At 39.6% G+C, this 22,429-nt stretch overlaps 1 protein-coding gene across 2 annotated transcripts in view; it reads right to left on the bottom strand.

The window, feature by feature from the left end:
• Positions 1-4,581: 4,581 nt before the first annotated feature.
• Positions 4,582-22,429, bottom strand: part of WNT7B (Wnt family member 7B) — a 94,503-nt gene continuing 76,655 nt past the window's right edge. For both annotated transcript variants that reach the window (XM_086466114.1, XM_086466103.1), the window contains exons 3-4: positions 16,187-16,458; positions 4,582-5,061 (exon numbers count right to left, since the gene is read on the bottom strand). In XM_086466114.1, coding sequence (XP_086322240.1) covers positions 4,582-5,061; positions 16,187-16,458 — 752 coding nt within the window. The remainder of the gene's footprint in view (positions 5,062-16,186; positions 16,459-22,429) is intronic.

The following is a 22,429-nucleotide window of genomic DNA, read 5'->3' as shown; positions in this document are numbered from 1 at the left end:
ACGTGAAAAATGCCATCTTTACTCTTCACCAAACTAATCTTTTAGAGCACATATATCTGTACTGCAGGAATGTGCAGGGAAAAAAACCCTAGATCTCTATTTAAAAACTGACATGCAAATTTTGAATTGGCAGCTACACGTCCCCTGTCAGAAAATGATCCCCTACAGTTTTCTAATAGCAGCTAAAACACCAAAAAGGAAAATACTTGCCAGCCTTTGAGCATGCTTTTCCTCTAACGAAACAGTCAGAGATGCAGATGGGGACTTTGGATTCTCGGGGAAAAAGTTTGTGGGTGAAGTTCAGCCTACAATGCGGTTTGTTTTGTGTGCAGGAGGTTTCTTACAATATCAGTATCACAAACTCAAATTGCTTACAACTTCCCCTGCCTTTCCAACTTTGATGTTTTTTCCCCTTAGACATAGTTTTAGTTGTGTATATCCCACATCTTGTTGTGGCCATCGCTCAGAGAGAAGAATGTTGGGTCTTTACTGTACCACTTAATGTACCGCCTTCGCCGTGGGAACTGTCATTGCAACAAAAGGTCTGAAGGACTGGAAAGGAAACGTGCAGTCATTCTGTCCAGTTATGAAAATTGCTATGAATGAAAATTATCTCTGGCTTTACAGAAAGCGTTTTCCGTTGAACACCAATTGTGCCTTCAATAGTGAAAGGCATATCGGGTTATTCACACAGGAAAGATGGTATAAGGGAAGGTCTTGATTTGTTACATTCAGTATCACTTTCAGGTTTTAACCTTAAACTAAGAAAGAAATCCATGGAAATATGTTTGAAACTTTAAGTGACCTACTCACAACATGCTTTAGATTTGTTAAAAGGTTTGCGAACCTTTTGATGCATTTCATCTACTTTCCAGATGTCATTCTAGAAACAAATATAATATTACCATTTCGCTATAAAAACTTCCTGCAGTTCTATTAACAAGTTTCCCATGATGTAATTAGAAAGAAGGTGCAGTATTTTCTTTGGCATCTGTGGGTAAAATGCTGTGCATTCTTATGTTGCTATAAACCCAGGGCAACTCAGTTCATTTTAATGAAGTTATTTTGGACTTAGTTCACGTGGAATTTGGCTATACCTTTATCTATATCTGGATATCTTCCCCAAGGGGCAAATACAACAAAGGTTATACATTTTCTTTAGATTTCATATAGGAAGACACTGTTCCCAGTATCAGGGAGGTTACTACTATTCTGACCAAGGTAAATGCTATAAAATCTTTTAGGTTTTCGTTTCAGGTATGGTTTTCATATGTACCCATAACTTGCTTGGATAAGCTGGAGCATGTGCAAGTGCTGAAGTCAGGGCCTTCAAGACTTTCCTCTACACCTCTTATTCCTCTCTGTTTGCTAATCTGTTACCTGAAGTTCATGATCAAGAACCATTTCGGAGTTGGATGCCACATTTCTATCACAAAACATTTATCTTCTCCTCATTTGAGCTAAGCAAAGTCTCTGGTAGTAGCAAGGTTGGTGCTTGTGTCAGTTTCTCTGTACCACTGGTGTAGGTAGATTGACTTTGGACTCTGATGCCAAACACAGGCACATTCATTACTGTTTCTCATAAAACACAAAAACTGCTTTGGACTTGGAAACTGCCTATCATTTCCCATCCAGAGAAGCTTGTACATAAATGGCCTTTGCATAAGGCCTTATTGCCATCCTTTTCTTTTTTTTTCCTAAATTGATAACAAACAAAAAGAACGGGAACTAGAAGGGGGAAAAAAATAAGTTTTAATGAAAACACATTTCAGCTTTTGTTTTCTGCTTGCCATAAAACATTAACATAGTAAACAAATTGATCTTTGTTCTTAAATTCTTTAATAACATACAGTATTTTGAGTTTTGTCATGGCTAAGGTATGGTTAAACCACGTTGAGTTGTTGGTCACATTCAAGCCTCCACTGTCAAGGTTCTTTGACACTAAACTACATTTTTTAAAATAAAAGTTGTGTGTAACCCACTTCTCTTCATAGACACCTTCGTTAAAAGTTAGGCATTTTGGGGGGATGTTTCAGTACATTAGTGGTAATGTTATTTTCTGACCAAAACTGCTTTTTCCTGGGACATGGTTCAAAGTCCATGCATTCCCATGGTCAGCCCCTGCTTTGTGCCGTGCAGTACTTTTCTGAATGCTGCACCCCCACATGAGCAACACTTTGATAGGATACTCTGAAACGTTATATTCTAGAGAGCTAATCCAATCGTAGGACTGTTACTGTGGTGTTACAATAGCTGACAGAGCTATTTGGAACAGGGGTATGTAAAAAAAAGAGAGAAAGTGTCACTTTGGTCCACTTTTCAGAGTGGTTGTTGTTATAATATATAACCTTTTTTTTTCTTTTTTAACGCAGTGTAGTTCACAATAATTTAAAATACTCTATAGACATTTAAAAGATATACAATAATATAACTTAATTGGATTCCTCAATTGTACTTAACAAATACTATTCTAATATATTTACAGTATCTAGTACCATAAGACTGTGCATTACTGTGCTTGGGAGCTTTATTTGCTTCCTGTCAAGAATGAAGTGAAAGTACAGTATATCACTATTATTCAACAACAATACCCATCAATCAAAGAGACTTTAAATATATATGGAGTGACTCTAGCATTTTGGGGGGCCCCTGTTGACTTCTGTGGAGTTGCACTCATTCATACCAAGGCTAGTATTTTGAAACGAACAAGAAAAATAAGCTTTTCAATTTTAGATTGCTCCGTGGGAGACTGATCAAAGGACTCTGATTTTCAGAGGGTAAGTGCTTGGGGTCAGAAAGGCAGGTCCTCCTGAGTGTTTGAATGAAGGTCCCCAAGTGATTAGTTACTTTTGATAATATAGGCCCATAAATTACAGAGGTAATGCTGGCTCATTCACATATCTAGCATGGGAGCTGGTGGAACAGTAGCTCCACCAGCCCGTTGCCCCAAAAGCACCATGTGGTGTGGCAAGTGCTCCCATGTCAGGTGGGGAGGGCTTGTGGCTGTGCAGCTCCTCAATAAAAGTAATGAAGTGAAACAAAAGCTAGAAATGCAGATATGCAGATGTTAGGAAATTTTTAATCCAAGTTTTCAGAAAATCAGGTAAGGACCCTTGCTACAAACAAATGTTTATACATTTATACATAAACGTGCTGTGCTATAAGTGGGCGTATCTGACTCTTGGGGTTAAAACCACTAGATCTTACAGCAGTAAAATATCTGAGGATGTTTTTAAAATCTCTTGTAGGGAAAAGGTGTGTGAATTAGAATTGAATGCTGGTGTAAAATGTCAGCTTCTTTCTTAACATTCATGTATTTACCAAGGGGTACATTATTGCCAACCTTAGTATAACAACGACTAACCCAAGTTTTAGCTGTCTTATGCTCATGAAGCCACCACAGCTCACAGATTGCGGCAACCTAGAGCTCAGCTACCACATTTTTATTGACTTCTCAGTTCATACTGAGCGTAAGTTATTTAAAACTATTGGTGATACTAACTTTCAACCATTAAAGGCAAAATGCAATGCTTGGAAGATCCTGCCAGTGCATTTGACGGCAAAGCAAAACCTCCGATATTTGTTGAAGCATGTCTTTGTATCCTAAAACTTCCTACGAGGACCATACCTCAAGCCTGAGTCTAAAAAGAGTCATTCTTATTCAGGAGGCAAGTGGGAAAAGTCTTTATCAAGCATTTGTAACCACAGTTTCGCATGATCTTTTTGCTCAGTTCTGGTAATTGCTTAAGGCCTACAGTAATTGAACTCTCTAATAGTGGAGTGACAACAGATCAGTAGCATTGAAGAACTTAGGGAGAACCAAATACAAAAATCTTAAAGTCAGAGTTCCAATAAGTTTACATTTAGTACAGAATTAAGACATAGCTACCCGTTAGTGCTTAGAATTTTTTGATACTATTAAAAACATAAATAATTATTTTTAATGTTCATTCAAAGAGTTCCAGTGTCACTGGCAGCTGATGTGATTTTGTGAATGTTACTTTCTTCCAAACTGATAGTGGAGTACTTCCGCCATAGATTTTATCTCCCTATCAGTTGTTTTCTCTCTACCTGCTTTCTTATAAATTTAGGTTTTTACAGCAAGACTGCTGTGTTCTAGTCAGTGAAGATTTCATTTCCTTTAAAAAAAGTCTTTGTTTGCACAGGGCTCGGTGGTTTTGTTGTTGTAAAATAGACAAAAGTGTCTTTTTCTTTTAAATTTCATGGGAGCTGCAATGCAATCAGCTTCTCTGATATGTATAACTTAAAACACTTAGTAGGAGAACTCAACAACACTCAGATTGTAGTTAGGGGAAAAAAAAAAAAAAAAAGAGAGAGAAAGAAAGTTTCATGTGGTTGTGAACATCACCTCAATCCCATTGCCCTTGTTTCCAAACAGTTACAACAGCCAGCCAGCACCATCCTTAGAAGTGTAAGTAGTGGGGAGGAAGTGGTTGTTGCGGTGTTGGTTGGGGTTTTTTCCAAAGTAGATTAGATGTGCAAAATGATGCTGTCGTCGTTTGTTGTACTCCGCTTTCTTCACTCATGGTGATTTGCTCTGTTCATTTGCACATGATGCCATTATTTGCAGGTGAACACCTCTGTCCGCTCACTACACGTGTTGCACTTCACAAAGCAGCACCAGTGGAATTTGCAATTACATTGCCACACCTTGGTGTACTGGTGTGTGTTGTACCCTCTTCCACAGCACATCATGTCACACCCATCTGCATTGGGAGAGGTACGGTTGCAGAGTCGTCCCTGGGTACCAACGCTCCCTGTGGAAGCATCTTCCTCACAGTAGTTGGGTGACTTTTCAATATACACTAAATCCGTTTCCATGGGTTTCTGGTAACTCTTAATCTGCTTGATCTTCAGGAAGGTTGGCTGTCTTAGTCTACTGGCTCGTACCACCTCCACTTGCACTGCAGCATTGTATTTCTCTTTCAAAATATATCCAATCTCTCTGAATTTAGGAAGCGTGGTCCAGCAGGTCTTAGTTGTACAGGAACCTGAAACTCCATGACACTTGCACTCCAATTTCATTCTCTCTTCAAGAACCTGTGTGTATAGACATTTGTATATTGTTACTGCAGGAAAATGGTATTGCAGCTTGCCTAAATCTCAGTCTGTTTGGTTCATGTGACTATTCATTACTGCTGGTTGAAATTTTTTGAATGCATGGTTATGAATCTTGTCATCTCCCAGCAGAATGCTCATAACGCATATTGTTTTACATGGCACCTGGTTGGAAACACAGTGTTTTGTCATTTTATTAGAAAACATTTGCATTCTGCTTCCAAATATTGGAGAATATTTACTTAAGTTTTAGAAGACATGTCTTTAGACCCAAAGTAATTCATGGGACTCCAATGATTTAAAAACAATTTTTCAAACCATTTTCATTTGGAAAACAGAAAAAAAAATGTTTTTAAAGTGTTGTAAGATTCAGAATATTTAATATTAATTACTTAAAGTAATGTTCAAAGAATGTTTAAAAAGTTTTGACTGGATTTAATATGACAGAACAATATATACCCTGTGGCTGAATAGGCATTCATGTTCACTGCATAATTAAAAATTAGGCCTATACCAGCAGCTGTAATACCACCATACTTATTAACTGTTTAACTCACAGAGCATACCATCCCCTTTAAAAGCAGCACTCCTTGCAGTATCAAACAAATGTTCAGCCACAAATACATTTGTTTGCACCAGGGCAACAATTGCGCAACATTAGAGAAAATAAAATCCACTGAAGGGTCCTGCTGAGCTGTGAGCCAAAGAGAAATGGGAGCATTTATTATGGCTATTGCTGGGGGCTGTTAATCTAGAGGAGGTTAATCCAGCATCCAATGGTCCCCAGAAGAGACCCAAACTGGTGGGTGCTTGCTCTCACACCCTGCCCCCCGACTTCCCGCTTCTGCTGCAGCCGAGCAGTGGCATGGTTAGCACATGACTCCTTCCCCAGGCATGGGTGTGTGCTCGGGGGAAAGCAAGCAGATCCCCTCCCATTCCATGTGCATGGCAGAGGGGAAACAGGCCTCACGGAAGCACCGTTCTGTTTTTTTGCCCTCGCGCTACCACTTAAGCCTGACCACAATTACACCCACAGTCATCATTAGCTCATGAAAATCAAGGCCTAAGAACAAAGCAAACTGATCTTTCCCCTTCGCAATGGGATGCTAGCAAAGAAATACGAGCTACTGAGCTTGTCTTAAAGCATTACTGATGCTGCAGACCATCTCCTGTAGTGGTTTCATTGCAGACCCCAGAACATGACTGAAATGGGCAAAGGATAAGAGGGACGAAATCTGAGTACAATGGTATAATGAAGTAGAAGGGAAGTAAAAAATGCTTACTGCTTAAGAATGCTGTACTGATCTGGTTATCCCTGCAAATTGAGGGCACCCTCCTGAGTTGTTCGAGTTTCACTTAAATTGTATGTTTTGTTTTTTCCCAAATTTCTGGGGTCTCAGTATTAAAGAGAATATTTGGGTTTGATTCTCCCTTACCAATATACAGTAGCAAGAACAAGATAGCTGAGCACCCTATTCAAAAATATCTTAGATCTTCTGGAAACACGAGCTTTCCCAGGTCAAGGTGAAGTTATCCTATCACAGGCAGAAAAGGTGATTTCCAGGAAGGTTTACTGGGTTAGGGAAGAAATTACTATAGCTGCAACTACTCTAAAAAAGAAAATCAGCAAGGCTGTGATGAGCTGCTTTTTGTGGACACTGGAAAGGCCACTGACAAACTATGACCTTCCTGTCTTCCCTAAGGAAAAAAAAGGAAAACTTGCCACCTTCTGCTGCAGCAGCAGAATTTCAGTGGCATTGAGTAGAGGAATGCCTTATGAAATACTCTAGGGTCTTTTAGGGGTCCCTGGGGTCTCGTCTGCTTCTATTTGGTACTTGTACTTGGTGCCTGTGCAGAAAGACATGGTTTTTCAAAGACACTCAAACAAGATTCTAGTCCTGTTCCACAAATCTGAGTTAAAATAATCCATTGGTATTTAGATGTGCATGTAGCTATAGATAGAAGTGCTTGTAAGTTTTGCTTGATATTGCTGAAATATGTTTATTTGAAACTAGCTTGTTTCTACAACTTTCTCAATCGCAGGTCAACATGCAGTTGCAGCCACAAGGATTGCAGCAAAATCCATGACAAAAGGTGGATGGAGGCAACCTTCTCTACACTTTCATCAAAGAGCACTGAGATCTAAGGACTTCTAGGAAAACATTACCAATGGGATGGAACTGCCACACCTGACTCGTGCTCCTCTTCTCCCTAAGTAGTAAATGTTGGTGAAGAATACACACTTTTGTCATGCTCTGCAGGTATTTCTGATGCCTGTTTTTTTGGTTGAAAAGGCCAAGTCAGTAACTTGCTCAGAGAGTGGGAGGACGTGAAGCTTGTGAGGCTCCTTGTTCTTGTGTGGGCTCAACACTCTGGACATTGTTCCAAGGAGCCTCTGTCTCTGTTATTGATGTGCTTCCCTGATACAATAGAAAGTGTCATTGCTCCTGAAAGACAAAAATATCACCCATTCTGGTGTCCTAGGTGATATCTTTGTATATGTGTATTTATATATGGACCTGTGTGTATATATATGTTTGCCTACGTGTGTCTATTTAGTTGAGACACTGCCATTTATATACAGCACTGCTTGGCACCCTCTGTAGTACAATCTCCAGCAACTTTATTCTGTCTTGATTTCTTTTGTTGTTGTTGTCTTTCTAAAGGTCCAGTTTAGCGAGTCATTATGCTATACAGAAATCTGATTTCACTGCAGTATTTTTTCAAAAGTTCCCACTGTTTATGATGGTGGAAGAACTTGCAAATGCAAGCCACGCAGGCTCAAAAAGCAGAAGTTTCAAAAAGTATTAATTCATGTTCCTGAAGCCAATCTCACAGGTTTTTTTTTTTATTTTTCTGGAGGATTCTCTCATGAATGTGGAATGCTTGGGGTTACAACACTGAGCACAGGCCCAATCATCAGGTAGTTAAATTCCTGAATGCTATAATTTGTGTGCCCACAGTCAGCTGTGGGTATAAAATTGTGCCCAAAAACTTGGAGGTCAGGGAATACAAGGCCCAAACTAAGCAGATTCTAAGCAACAATTTTTTTCCCTCTTTCCACCCAGATGCTGTGGAACGTTCCTCTTTGCTGACAAGCAAGCACGCTCCAGCTTTCCCAGAGATATGTCTGTCTGCGTGGTACCTTGAGCAGCTTCCTACTTGCCAGCAAGGTGCCACTGGATCTGGCAAAGGTGACAGAATTTGACCCTGTTCGCTCAATGCTGTGAATGAAGAGCAACTAGCATTTTTCTTCCTAAATGTCCCTCCAGCTCAGTTTTCCTCAGCAAAATTCCCATCAAAGCTTTGACCCTGAGCCTTAAAGGTACTTATTTACTCAAATCTAATACACTATGCCAAGCTAGGTGCCTGATTAAAGATTGAAAATCATTAGCTTGTACAACCCACTCTCTCAGCAGTTTCATTTGTCATATGTCAATGCTTCGTATCTAATCTTGAACGGTTTACAGCAAGATCTACCTCCCAGAGCAAATTCCCATCATTGGACTGTGCTGCCTCAGACTAATCGTAGGAACATTCCTTAAGTCCCTTTTCCACATACAGACCCGCTCCCGCCCCAGTATGATCTTGCCAAGTAAAATTTTCTAACTACTGCTACTTTGTTAAATGAATTGTGAAATATAATGTTAAAGCTTTCTTATCCCACATATTTTTATACCTATATAAATCATACACTGAAAATGCAATTTGAGGGTTTTCTGCTGCCAGTTAAGTAGTAAAAGACTTGCAAAGACTGAAATAAAACAAAACAATATGCATGAAAAGAAATTCATTTTTTCAAGTTCCATATCTAGACCCAACTATATAACATCAGATACAATTTCTCTACATATTAAAAATCTTATCTGGATAAAATATGTAAAAACAATAGTAACATTTTGTGCGTGTTTGTTTTGGCTTGCCTTTTCTGGTTTGTGTTTCCTTAGTGGAAATGCACATTTTTGGACCAGATGTTGAATGTAACAAAATCCATATTACTTTCTGAGTGCAGTATCAAAAAGAAATAGAAGACTTTAGGAGTTTTACTCCATCAAATATGCAAGTGATCAACTTTTGTTTTGGGTAATAACAGTATCAAAATAGATGGGTCCTGGTCACAAGATGTCACTGCCCATTCAATAGTTATGTGGCTGCAGACATGAGCACCAATGGCTTGCTGATGATGTGCAGGCACTAGCTAACCTTAGTCTCAATTCATCGTGGGGTCCACCACTGCTGACAAAATGCTGATTTCATGGACCCATCTGGGAAAAAAAGTTGGGTTTGGTTTTTTAACTTGGATAGCCAGGGGTGTAACTTAAATTAGTAGGGTGTGATGCCAGTCCTCTAATACAAATGTCCTGAAAATATTCTTTATTAACAGCAGATCACAGAGCCCAAAACTGAGCAGTTCATGCCATGTCTCCTCAGGCTGTGCCCAGCCCTGTGAAGAGAAGACATGGAGCCATCCGTCTTCCTCTCATCCTCAGGAGAGGAATATGGGTGCTCCAGCTGCATACTTTTCTTCCTGCTCCTCTGTGAAGCTGTTCCATTGAGCATCAAAGCAGCATTTATGCACTGTGGGATGGGAGATGAGGAACTGAATTACTGTGCTTACGGCTTCTCTTGTCACATCCTTATTTTTCTTACCATTCAGTTCAATGGGAGCAGCAGCCTCTGCTTTGCAGCAGGTCGGTATCCAGCCACAACGTCAGATGCTTTTTCACTGGCACTGGCCAGAGCTCAGCAGGGTTGGGGACCTTCTGAAGTGTCAAGAGGCATCAATTCACCTCCTCCCACCCTTCGCTTGCCTCCCTAGGTAAGGCATCCTCTCCTATAGTGTCCACACCGAATGCATTAAAAAAAAAACCTGAAGAAGGCCCACTGCTGTCTTTACCCAAGTTCACTTGGCTAGCAGGAAAGTAAGCATGGGATTTTGGGACTGCTACCCAGCAGACAAAAGTCCCTATTATTATGAGGATGGGCTATAGAGCCTAAACCATCTGTGCCTCTTCCCTACCTTCTAGAAGAAGAGAAAATAGCTGCTAGGTTTGAGCAATAAACTGCTGCAATTGGTTAAAACTTTCTGAATTTTACTTTTACAGTGCAATGTTGCAAAAAGCAAAAATCTTGAGAAGCACCCTTCAAATCATCCCCCAACCAAATGTGATGGCAGTATTTCATTCTCTTTTCTATGGAATTTGCTGCAAATCTTGAAGGTAAAATTTTAAATATCATCTTAAAAGTCTAAGAATACTTCGTTGCTGGTTTTATTCTGTCAGGCAGTATAGAGATGTCAGGTGGGGGGGGGGCAGTAATATGACTAGAGAGATGATATCTGCCTTGCATACATTGCCTGGTATGCATGGGCATGCGCATTTCTAGAATAAAACCATTTAGCAAGTATTAAATTATTTGGCTATTCCCCTCCTCTAATTTTAAAGCAAAATGTTCAAAAAGTAGGATAGTACCAGATGTAGCTTCTGGCAGTCAATGTTAAGGGTGTGTTTCTGGAAGGAAAAAATAGGCTAGTAAATCCAGCCCGACTGGAAGCAGGAGAACTATCCTCATGAGATTTTGAGCCAAAGCTTGCATATTCAGGACATATGGATAAGCATTAGTTATCCATCTAACCCACCCAAGCTGTAACACCAAACTTTTTGAAATTGAATTTATATCTGTCTGCAAATCAATTTCAGTGGGAAAGTGGAAAGTATGCTGTGAAGCACAACTATCAAAAAGCTTTTCTTTCATGAGTGTTCTCACAAGGGATGTACAGTGAAATAGTTTGTCTCTTTTAGAGAAAGAAGCTTTCAGCAAATGATGGACTCAGGGCTGTAAAACCTGGAAAGTCACATTCTTTAAATCACTGAAATGACTTGGGAAACAAAGTCACATTTTAAAGAATATTGTAGGCTTATAAGAGCAGTTTGAAATTGGGATTCAGCCTCCACTGTGACTTTGGAGCATTTAATCCAGAGTCTTTTTCTGGGCATTGCTTCTAACCTTTATGTCCTGTTAGGTGACAGTGAGGGCAGTCTGCAACATATTAGGGCATACTGTGCAGCTTGCAGAAGAAAACTCATTAATTTAAAAGTTCCATGTGAGATGAGGTGAGCTAACACTTTCTTACATATTTTATGCACAGGCAACACATATAAATATGGATATATATCCATAATTATGTACACACACACACACGCGCACTCTGCATATATACGTGTGTGTGTGTGTGTATGTATATATATAATGAATAGTGACCAACAAATCACCTCATCAGCTGTTCTACAGCCAAAGCATGTCAGCAAATAAACCCTTCCCAGTACCACAGTCCTGTGGCGCCAGGAACTGTGAGAACAAGCCGTGGCTCAGATGGAAATGTTGTCCCAAGCAATAGAATAATCTCTTCTGAAGAGAGTCTGAATTATTTTTTTTTGTCTCTACACTCTTTTTGTTTCAAATGTAAAATAAGATGTTGTCATCTTCCAGGCATTCAAAAAAAACAACAAGAAAAACCCATCAACATTACAAAGGAATAAATATTGGGATGGTACCAGGCTGAGTTGCTGGCAGTCAGTGTGATGGGTGTGTTTCTGGAAGGGAAAGAAATAGGCCAGCTTTTTCTCCGCATAACCACAGTCATTGTCTATCATAAGAGCCTAATTGATTGATAAACTGCTAGAAACATTTCTTTTCTTCTTTTTGGTAAAAGCTGTGATCTGCTACCAATTTGTCAGCTTGTTCTTTTAGCTCCCCCCTTAAAAACAAACAAACAGAAAACCCCATTTTTATAACTGAGATTCCCCAAGAGAGCCGGTCATTGTTTTGAAGCTTTCAACAAAAAGTTAAGATTAATGTTGTGCGTTCCCAGATGTTACTCTTTCTAAGCTCATTTATCCCAGAATAAAGATACTTGTTTCTAAAAATACACGGTAGAAAGCTGTCTCATAAAACAGCATCAAAGCTTACTTGGTTTTGTTGGTATTTAATTTTTCATTACTCTATCAAAGTTCTGCCCACAAATCTCTCTGTAATCATTCAGATTTGCAGCAAGCCATTCTTTCAGTAACATTTGCGTTAGACTTACACTAGTCTTCCTTTGGGGGCTTGTTTTCATTTACCGCACTTGTACTTTCCATCCTGAATCATAGCAGCCATTTAAAAACTGATGGCGAAGTTAGCTACTTCGCTCTTTTACACAGCACAGCATGCCATGAAGCATAAATCTTCCATCAGTAGCGTCTCATGTCACCAGGAATCACTAAGCATTTATTTCTTCCAGATGGCACCAATGGCAAGTTTATTATTTTGTCACTGGTGCTATTCATTACAAATTTATTAGAAACTTCATAAACTTGCCATTAGCTGAAACAATTCTTAGAAATGCAATGCAGAGCCATTAGGTGATGCAATGAAGGGCAATTAGGGGATTCATTCTTTCCATAGCCTTCAGAAATTCCCTGAAAGGCCTAAATATTGTATTTTTTCAAGGAGGTACTTTATCAGAACGTTGTGCTGAACATCTCACCCCCAGATTCAAGAGTGCCCAGAACTGTTTCCCCCCTCATCTGCTTGCAAAGTTTGTGCAATTATTTATACAGCATGCTGTTTTTTCCTCAAAGAGAAATTCCTCAGGACTATTTTTAACAACAGTGGAAGACCAGCAGACCAACTTTTGAGAACATCACTATGAGAGCAAAACATTATGGTCACTGGTATAATTACAAACGCCTCTGACTCGAAGGCATGTCTGGGACAAGTGCTGGGAGACACTAAGGATGGGCAAGATTCCTACCCTGGCATATGAAAAAGTCCATGCGATGGTATAATAAAGCATCCAACTAATTGCGCTGAGGGCAAAACTGGTGGTCAGAGTCCTGGATAATGATCCTAGCAATGATCTTCTGGCCACCTGGTAGAGGTCTAGTGAGGTCATCCAGGGCCTTCCACTGACTTCAGAGCAAGTTGAAAATAACTGTAGGTGGGGCTGGGAGCTCTTTGTATCCTTTTTGCCTCCTGTTTCTGTCTTAGGAGGCTCTGGGACTTAAAGGGAAGACTAAAATGAAGACAGAAGATTTATTGGCTAAGTATCATTGTTCTTACCTAACTCAAAAAGCCAATTCTGTATGACTAAGAACTGTGAGCCTTACTATTACAGACGCAAATGCAGGGTTTTTTAAATAGTGAAAGTGCTGTGAAATCTCTGTAGGAAGCTACAAAAGCATGTATTTCCCTTACTGTCTTGTCATTCCCATCCTAAGTTTTAAAAGATTATTTCAGAACATCTGAAGCAACAAAAACGTAAAAAAATAATCTGAGTTGCCTATGGCCTCCTTCTTATCTTTTATTCCTATTCATAACAAGTGAAAAATATCCTTACTTTGTCCCTTAATAATAGCAGTCATGAACCAGAAGCTCGGCTCCAAACTGCCGCCAAATTTTAAAACAAGTCACGTACAGATCAGCAAGATGGTGCTGACAGAGTCCTACTCAGAGAGGTATGAGCTTTTCCCAGTTGAGTTGTGAGATTTTTTGGAAGGGAAAAGGAGGAAGATGGAGGTTTAGTGTTGTGCTGCAGAAAGTGTCCAGACATAAATGCACATTCTGAATTGCGTGTGATTAAGGACCATGTGGAGCATGTCAGAATGACATCCACATATAAGCAAAATCTCCTGATTTCAGATTTTGTGTCAGGCTCACAATCCAATCCAGCTTTACCCAGGACTGCCAAAACTGCCAAAGCTCAGGTGCACCTAGGTCAGATTTCAAGTTTGCCTGGATTCTCAGAAGGGACTTGTGATTTCATGTTGAAATTGCACAAAACTCTGTGGCTGCCTTTGTAAATGTCCAACCCAGGAACAAAGAAAATGTATCCTAGTTTGCAGAGTTTTATTCGAACCTTAAGCCTGTCAGTCTAGAATTCAGAATGTCTAATTTATGCAAATAGCGGATGATCTCAGATGAAACAAAATCACTATTATATACTGTACAACTTAGCGTATTCATTTCATGGGAATGTATGTCATAACACCAACTTTATTTCTAAACGTGACCCCCAAACCATCTTTTATATGAGCACATTCCTCAGTATTTGATGGATTGTACTTAAAAACAAACCCAAAAATCTACACCAAATCCTTTCAGTCAGCTTTTGAAAGCGCTATGGTGCATCAATGGTTACAATGAATATATATGGGTACAAATAACTACTGAAAAATGCCAACAAAAAAGTGGGTACATTCCAAAATACTAGAAAAAGTGTATTTGGGAAAAAAAAAAAAAACAACTATATTGTCAGCATTTACAAGCCTTTTTATTCCTGTCTCAAAAACATGAAAGTAAATGTTATAATTCATTTTTGCGAGAACATTCGCAAAAAGTTAAGTTTTTAGAAATGTTAAAAGAAATGCATTTGCATGTATGTTTCTACCAGAAATATCTGTAAAAACACACACTTCTTTGGTTTGCTTATGTCCCCCTGCTTGTGAAATTCTGTTGAAGAGTAAAAATATAATTTGCTTAATAAGAATCAGGAATGTGGCCTAGTGGTTACTGGGCTATATTTAGAACCAGGGGACCTGGGAACAGTGCCTGGCTCAGATACTGAGCTGCCTTCTGTCCTTGGGCAAGGGACTTCACTATTCTCCATCTATGCATCCACTTTTGCTCTTTTGTCCCTCTTTCACTTCTAGACTGTAACATGTTCAAAACAGGGCATACGTCAGCATCTCCATGGGAGTGGCACAGTGCCCAGCACAGAGGGCTGCCAGTTTAGGCAGGGGTGATAATGCATCTGGCAGTAATAAGTGCTCCTTTACAAATGTAACACATGGCTTCCATCTTTTGCCTCCAAACACAATGCATGGTGCTGAGGTGAAATGCCTAGGCTAAGAGAATTGATCAGACCTGGACCTGGTCTTCCAAGCTGCTGGTCTTCCAAGAGCACCTCATACATCACTATGAGGCATACAGCAGTATGAGGTGCTCTTACACCTGTGGCAGCAAGTTTGGGGGAAAAAAAGTTGTGCCCTTCTTAAGGATGCTTTTCTGTCTGGTTCTTCAGTCGATTGTCTCCTTCACATCTGGAGACCTCGGTATCAACCATCATTAGCCTATCGATCCTGTCTCCACACTTTAGATTATGCCCCATTACTGGTCTCTTTCACCATATTGAATTTACATAGTACTTTCATCCCAATGGATAACTGCCCATATATCAACTTCAGTTTCAGTGCACAGCCACCTGCAGTTCTCAGGAGGTTTTGTTGCATGGACTGAGTGTTAATAAGCAAAATACAGGCAGCAAGATAGTTGTACTGCTTCTGTCACCACCAATTCAACCATCTATGCCCACCTCAGTTGCTAGTGCTTGGTGTAGGACTGAAGGCACATGCTGTTTTAGAGAAGAAAATTTCAGTCTAACTTTGAGGACTAGGTGTGGAGGAGCGGTATGCTGGAATCTTCTACAACACTGGAGGATAGAAGCAACATTTTTTTACCTGGGGGAAAACACTTTGAAGAGTATAGTAAAATCTCTCCTGAAGTAGGTATATATCATGCAGAACAATTTCTTATACTGTTTAAATGGCAAGCTTTGAGAGCTGTGGGGGTTGTTATTCAATGGAAATAAATCAGTGTAGATCCATGATGTTTATTGTTTCCATTGCAAGAAACTCGATGAAGCTCTGGTCAGAGAAATGTTTTGGTTTGGGATGGAATAAATAGCTGCAAGTGCTTCCGGAGTTCAGCAATGCAGACACAGCCCTGTCCCATCACAAGCCCCAACATCTCTTGCTAGATTTTTGCGAAGGAGGTGAAAAGCAAAGATTTATCATTATGCCAAACAACTCCAGCAAAGTCCTCTCTATTACCAGTGGAACTGGCTTAGGAAGCAGAAACATTTAGAGGAACATCTGTAATATATGATCTGAGTAAAATGAAACTGCAACAAAACCTAAACATTAGATGCCATCAGGTAACCTGGTGTGGGTGTGGGATAACAGCAGAGAGAAGGGCAAGTTCTTGGGAAATGCCTCCTGCCACCAAGCCAGCCTCCCCCCATCCTCCAGCACACACATTTCCCCATCCCTTGTCCTTTCTGGAATACCTTTCTTCCAGCCTCATTGTTGTGCAAGTTCATCAGCCTCCGTGCATTCTTTTTGATTTCTCGGGCATCAACAAACCTCCGGGAGAACTCAATGCCGTATCTGATATCCGCAGAGCAGCCTCCCCACTTCCAGCCCTCCTCCTGGTTGTAGTAGCCCTGTTTCTCTCGGTCACAGCCACAGTTGCTGAGGTTGCCCTGGCTGCAGGCGGCCGTGACAGCATGTGCAACCCCGGCAGCAGTAATGGCATAGGTGAACGCAGCTTCCCTGCTTCCTGTGGAGAGAAGCCAAAAGCTGATGGGTTGGCAGAAAGGCAGCACTTACTAAAGAAATTACACACATTATCTACAGCAATGGTGTCAGGCAGCAATGTGAGGAAGGCATTACTACTAAGTGTGTATTTCTCATTCTTGCAGAACTACATACGTATTTAAAATGCTTGGCTCAACTGGGGCATATTACCACAGGTGAGTACCAGGCATATCATAGTCCCACTTAACCCCCTTAACCAGAGGGGAATTTGACAATGAGTCTGGACAGTGGTGAAGTGAGGCAACATGATTTGTTTTCACACTGTTTATTCAGGCTTGCAAGCTGAACTTTACCTATTTCAGATGAATAAGTGAGTCACTGATGGCAATGCACACCGGAAAACAATAGTTACCTCTAACCCTTGGCACTGCATGGAAAAAGAAAAGCATTCAGACAACATAAAAAATAGCAGACCCTTTCAGGTGTGCAGGACGGCTAGGACAAAAATGGGGAAGATTATTACTTCACCTTTATAAATGCTCCAGTAGGATCCATCACTCAGTAGTGATGCTGAGCGTAAAGTATTGCAAGAGAGGCCTATAAAGACAAGAGCTGGGTAGGTTTTGTTTTCTTTCGAGGTAAAGTAGAGACTACCACTTTCCCTTGCTGACTTCTCTTGTGTATTAGTTTTGCTATAACAACCCTTTTCCACTCCCACTCTGTCTCAAACTTCTGCATTACCTTGTCTATTTAAGCATACAATGGGTATGGAAGTGCTGTGGCAGCATTATGTCTTCTCCAAAACAAGTGAGATACTGTCATGGCAGCAACTCTTGTTCAGTAAAAAGAGTCTTTTTAGAAAAAAGGTCTTTTTTTTTCCTCTTACAATGCCACTACTTGCCAAGGTTCCTCATTCCCAATTCTGTGTTATAGGTGTGGATACTGAGTGTGTGAAGAGAGGTAAATAATCCCCCTTTCTTTACAGGCACTGTTTGCCTATGGGATGCACATAAGCAAGAAGATACAGAGGCAGAACAATTGAAAAGGATGCTACAGCCCATTTGAGCTCTCACTTGAGACCACACTCTGTCACTGACTTAATTTAAGGCTGGATCACGGCCCTTGGTGTTTTGCTGTTCTTATTTGTAATATTTCCCTACAAGTTCTCTTCTTGGTGCTGTCCTCATTTTCTTCTGTCTGTTTATCTGGCGATAAACAGACAACCTTGTAATACCACAGCCAAAGAATAACTGTAAAGAATTTGCAGAAAGTTGCTGAAATGCTTTAATGACCACACACAGAGCTTTAACATCATTGATGGATTTGGGAAGGAAAAAAAAAAAGAACAAATTTTCCATTGGAGAAAAAATAACCAAAAATCTTTGAAGTTATTTTTAACTTTTTTATTTTAGGATTCACAGATATCACAACTATTCTGGAATGACCAGTGCACAGTGTGTGTCAGGGGGGTGTGTTATGGTTTATATTTCTTATTTTCGTAGATAGCTTCCTGAAGTATTACACCACTGCCAGATACGAGAAAGATCTTACAAGAAAGACTCATAAACTGGGTTTTGACACCATTTACTTGTTTCTGCAAAGCAATAAAAAAGAAATATAAGGTAAGAGAAAAATAAAAGGGTGCTGTGTTTCTTCAGGTACCAAGAAGGTTAAACTGATTTGTGTACTATTTGAGTCCATTGCGCTATAGAGGGACTGACTTTGCTTTCAGACACAGAAATGTTTTGTTGGGGTGTACTATGTGTGTAGTCTGGTTCAGTGGTTCCCAAACCGTGGTCCACAGAACACTGGTGGTCCAGGAGGCCATGGTTTGCAGCTAATCCACAGAGCCATATTAAACACTGTTTTTAATAGTGTTTTCAATTAAAAGTTTGATGATAACGATGCCTGGTGGTCCACAAGAAATTCTGAGGGTTGATAGCAATCCAAAAAAGTTTGGGAACTTCTGTTCTAGTTCCTAGAGTGTTCTCTAAAAATGTGTATTAATATTCACTCCTCTCTTCTTCATCCACCAGCTGAAGTCAAAGCCAAGACCCGTGTTTTAAAATGTATCCTGTTGACTTGCAGGATTTCTTTCTTCATCTCCTTTAAAAAAAGACTGTTCTTATTCTATAAATTGAGAGATTGAAAATATGACATATAGTAGAAACTACATATATAGATACGTTTTCCTTCTTCTTCAGGATAAGAGTAAACGAGAGTGCAAAATCAGACCAAGGAAAATTTTTTAGTTCAGCCACTTTCAAAACACATGTAGAAACTCTTATAAACAAGCAGAAACATAATTCTGTCAGGGAATATAGCAGTTGTGAGCTACAGTTCAGTAGATTTACTCAGAGATTAACCAGAGAGAGGATGCTTACACTCTATGTTTAAGCTCAATGTATTTCACATGCATACAGAGTAGAAGGTAAGCCATTTCATCATGGCCACTGTGTCTGTGACCTGTCTGTGAGTTTTCTCACAGCTCTTCCCTTGATCAGTTTTGTAAAACTAAAGAATAACCTGTCTTTATCTGCCTTTTGCTCCCACTCGTTCCCATTATACCCCTGATTACCTTCAGAAATATCTTTCCTTCACCCACTTAACAGCTATAGCAGTGATGGAATTATCTCAAGTTATGGGATAATACTGAATGGAAACCATATTGAGTCTCTTGAAGAGATTACTCTTCTGTTTCAATGCAGCTCTAAAATATGAAGGGCTCAGAAATAAGATCTGGCTTGAAAATCAGATTCCTTTTGCAAGTGAAGTTGTCCTGCTAAAAATTAATTTTTTTGGAGTTTAGAGTTTTTTAACTAGAGAATGTCCCAAAACTTCCCTTGAACTTCAGTGTAAGCATTACCTCAGCAGTTCTCTAAAGTCCTAGGATCAGTAGAGTCTATCAGAAAATGCTGATAGAGGAGGGAGGGGAACCTCTGTACTCAGATAATGTGTCTGCTATACACAAAGATTTCCATTAGCATGTCATCACTTGGAATCTGTTCTAAGCAAGCCTTTGTTAGGCAGCTAAAAATATTTAAGTAATGATTGCTGTGATACCTGAATGGAGAACAATACTCTCATTTTATGGAATTTTCTGAGATTCCAAGAATATTCTTGTTCTGCAATGAAATGAAACAGATACAAGTCTTTCCAGAAATGTTCATGAAATGGAGGAAGATGATAAATAGCAGAAGATTTTGTATTTGACCCAACTTTGAAGCTAGATTTTTCTTTTTCCAGTGAATATCGTGGTCATCTACTTATTTGGCATTATATATGTTCATTATCTTCTTCTCAGAAAAAAAAAAATCTTGTTTGACTTTTTCATGTTTTCCGTCCTGTAGACCAGAATAATTCTGTCGAGATTTTACACTTTTTTGTGCAACCCCTGGATTCATCCATTTCCTTCTTAGAAATATCTGCTTTGGTGTTCAGAGTTCTCATTTAATTCCCAAAACACAGAATGAATATTTTCGTGAGTAATGTGAATGTTACTCTGTCTGGTCTGATAACTGTCTGATCCAATAATTCCAATAGGAGATCACCACCAGTACTAAGTGAAACGAATTTTTGTCTTTGGTGAAGGTGCTGAAGGTCACTTCTTGCAATCTGCCAGGCCATGAGAGAAGTTTTCCCTGTCATTGGCTGGTCTGAGTTACTGCCATTTGCTTGAGTTCATTTGCATTCTAACTTACGTTATGTCAGCAGCTAAATGAATAAGAGTGCCACTGAATGTCAGCCATTAGAACTGTAATTTAACTTTAAGTATTAAACCACAGAATATACACTGTTTCGCCAGTAATTTGCTAAATCTTGGATCAACAATGATAAAGTACTACATATTGCTGTTAAACACAACAAATTCTTCATGTATTTACATCATCTGTAGACACCACATTGCTTATATGACACAATACTATATAGGTCAGTGGTAAGAGGAAATGAACCGCAGCAGAAGTTTGATTTTTTTTTTCCCAAACCTATCCTAACAAGTCTTCTTTTGCAAGTAAGAGCTGAGGACACATTGAGTCATTTTTTATGGGCAAAAGACAATTGATATATCTAGATGAGTAAACTAAAACTCAGACAACAGCACTTCAAGTAGGGCTGGATGACTATTACAGACTACTTTATTTGTATATATAATATATAATTCCTTTGTAATTTTGTATTTTATTCAACATGCTCATTAAGAGTTCACAAGGAAGATAGTATAGGCTCTTCTCTTTGGGTTCAATCCAAGGGCAATACAAGTCAGTGAGAGTTTTCTCACTGTCTGGAGCAGATCCTTTCTCTATTTGCATTTTCAGTGTAATTAATTTTGGGCTTCTTTGTTTATAATCTAAAAGCAGCGTTTAGTTTCATTTCTCTGTCCCTCTAATTTACTGTCTCAGTGCTACGTATCAGAACTAAAGACCATTGAAATCACTTTGTACAAGCAGAAAAAACACCATAGAAAAACACGGCTGGCAGGAACCTCAGAAGGGTCTCTAGTCCATCCCTCAACCCTCATGTAGGCTAATAACACAGTCATCCTTCACAACAGCTTTTTATTTATCCTGTTCTTAAAGATCTTCAGTGGTGGGGATTCCATAGGCTATTCCAGTGCCTCAGGACCCCTATTGGTGCAGGTTTTACTATCCTGAAACTGTCTTTCTGAATGCAAACCCACTGCTTCTTTCTCTACAGATGCTAAGAATAGATTGCTCCCTTCTTCTGACAGCAGGCTTTAGATATTTAAAGACTTCCACCCCTTTCTAGATGTGTTCCATCATCAGTCCTTGCAGAGCAGTTTCAGAAGCTTTGTTCATTCCCCCTGCTCTCCCCAGGCTCTCCCAACAGGCTGGCCTGTGCCTTGCAGTGCAGTGCTTGAGATGTAATAGGGAGCTCCAGCTGAGACCTTGCCTGCTCGGGGCTACAGCAGAAACAGCACTTCATATGTCTCACATGCTTCACTCCCGTATACTCATGTTAGCATGGTGTTTTCACAGCAGCAGGACATTTTTGACTCTTACTCAGTTTGCAGTCGTCTTCTGTGTAGCTGCTATCACACCAGATGTTTCCCATCTCGCATTTGTGCAGCTGATTATTCCCACATATAGATCCCCATGTATTTGTTTTTCTGATTTGCCTCCTTTTTTTTTTTTCCTTTTTCTTCTTTTGCAGACTGTTTCTTCATCAACATTTTCAGTTTCAACCCAAACTTCCTCCAACCTTACAGTCCCTCCCAGCCTGACATAATTTGTAAATTCCACGTGTGCAGCTTATTACCTTGATCAAGTCAAGAGTATAATAGTGACTGGTACCAGATCCAGCACAGATCACAAAGGAAACCCAGTTAGTTCATCCTTCCATTTTGATAGCTACCCTTCAAGTACGATTTCCAGATAGTATGTACACATTTGGTTCGCTTTTCCTTAGTTTTCTTATGAGAATGTCATATAAAGCAGTGTCAAAAGCTTCATTTAAGTCCAAGATATATGGTATAAACTGCTTCTTCTCTGCTTCTGAGGCTCTGGGTGGCAAAAAAAAAGGAAATTAGATTGGTTTAACGTGATTTGTTCTTGACAGATCCTTGTTGACTGTTACTCATCTCCTTGTTCTCAGCTATGATCTTACAAATAGGTTTTTGTTCCCATATTTTTTCATTTACTGAAGTTAAGCTGATTGGTCCTATAATTCCTTTCTTTTTTTCTTTTAGACAAAAGCAATACATTTGTCTTTTCAATTCTTCTTAATTAGAGTTCTCCACAACTTTTCAACACTAGTAGCTGTCAGGACTAATGGCTCAAAAATGGCTTCACTAAATGTTCTGAGATGAGGGACAGCTAACTGGAAAGCATTCAACCTGGACAAATATTTCCCTCTATCTAATGCTGAGATGGTATTTCTGTCGATGATATGAGTTCTATAACCATCTGCTCACCATTGACCATTTCAGTGAAGGCTGATGCAATAAGTGCTTGGCCTTCTTGACATTATCCTTG

The sequence above is a fragment of the Leptosomus discolor genome, chromosome 1 (assembly GCF_034619465.1).
Source record: "Leptosomus discolor isolate bLepDis1 chromosome 1, bLepDis1.hap2, whole genome shotgun sequence".
Lineage (NCBI taxonomy): Eukaryota > Metazoa > Chordata > Aves > Leptosomiformes > Leptosomidae > Leptosomus > Leptosomus discolor.
Note: the sequence above shows the minus strand (reverse complement) of the source record. Positions and strands in the feature narration are given on the sequence as shown.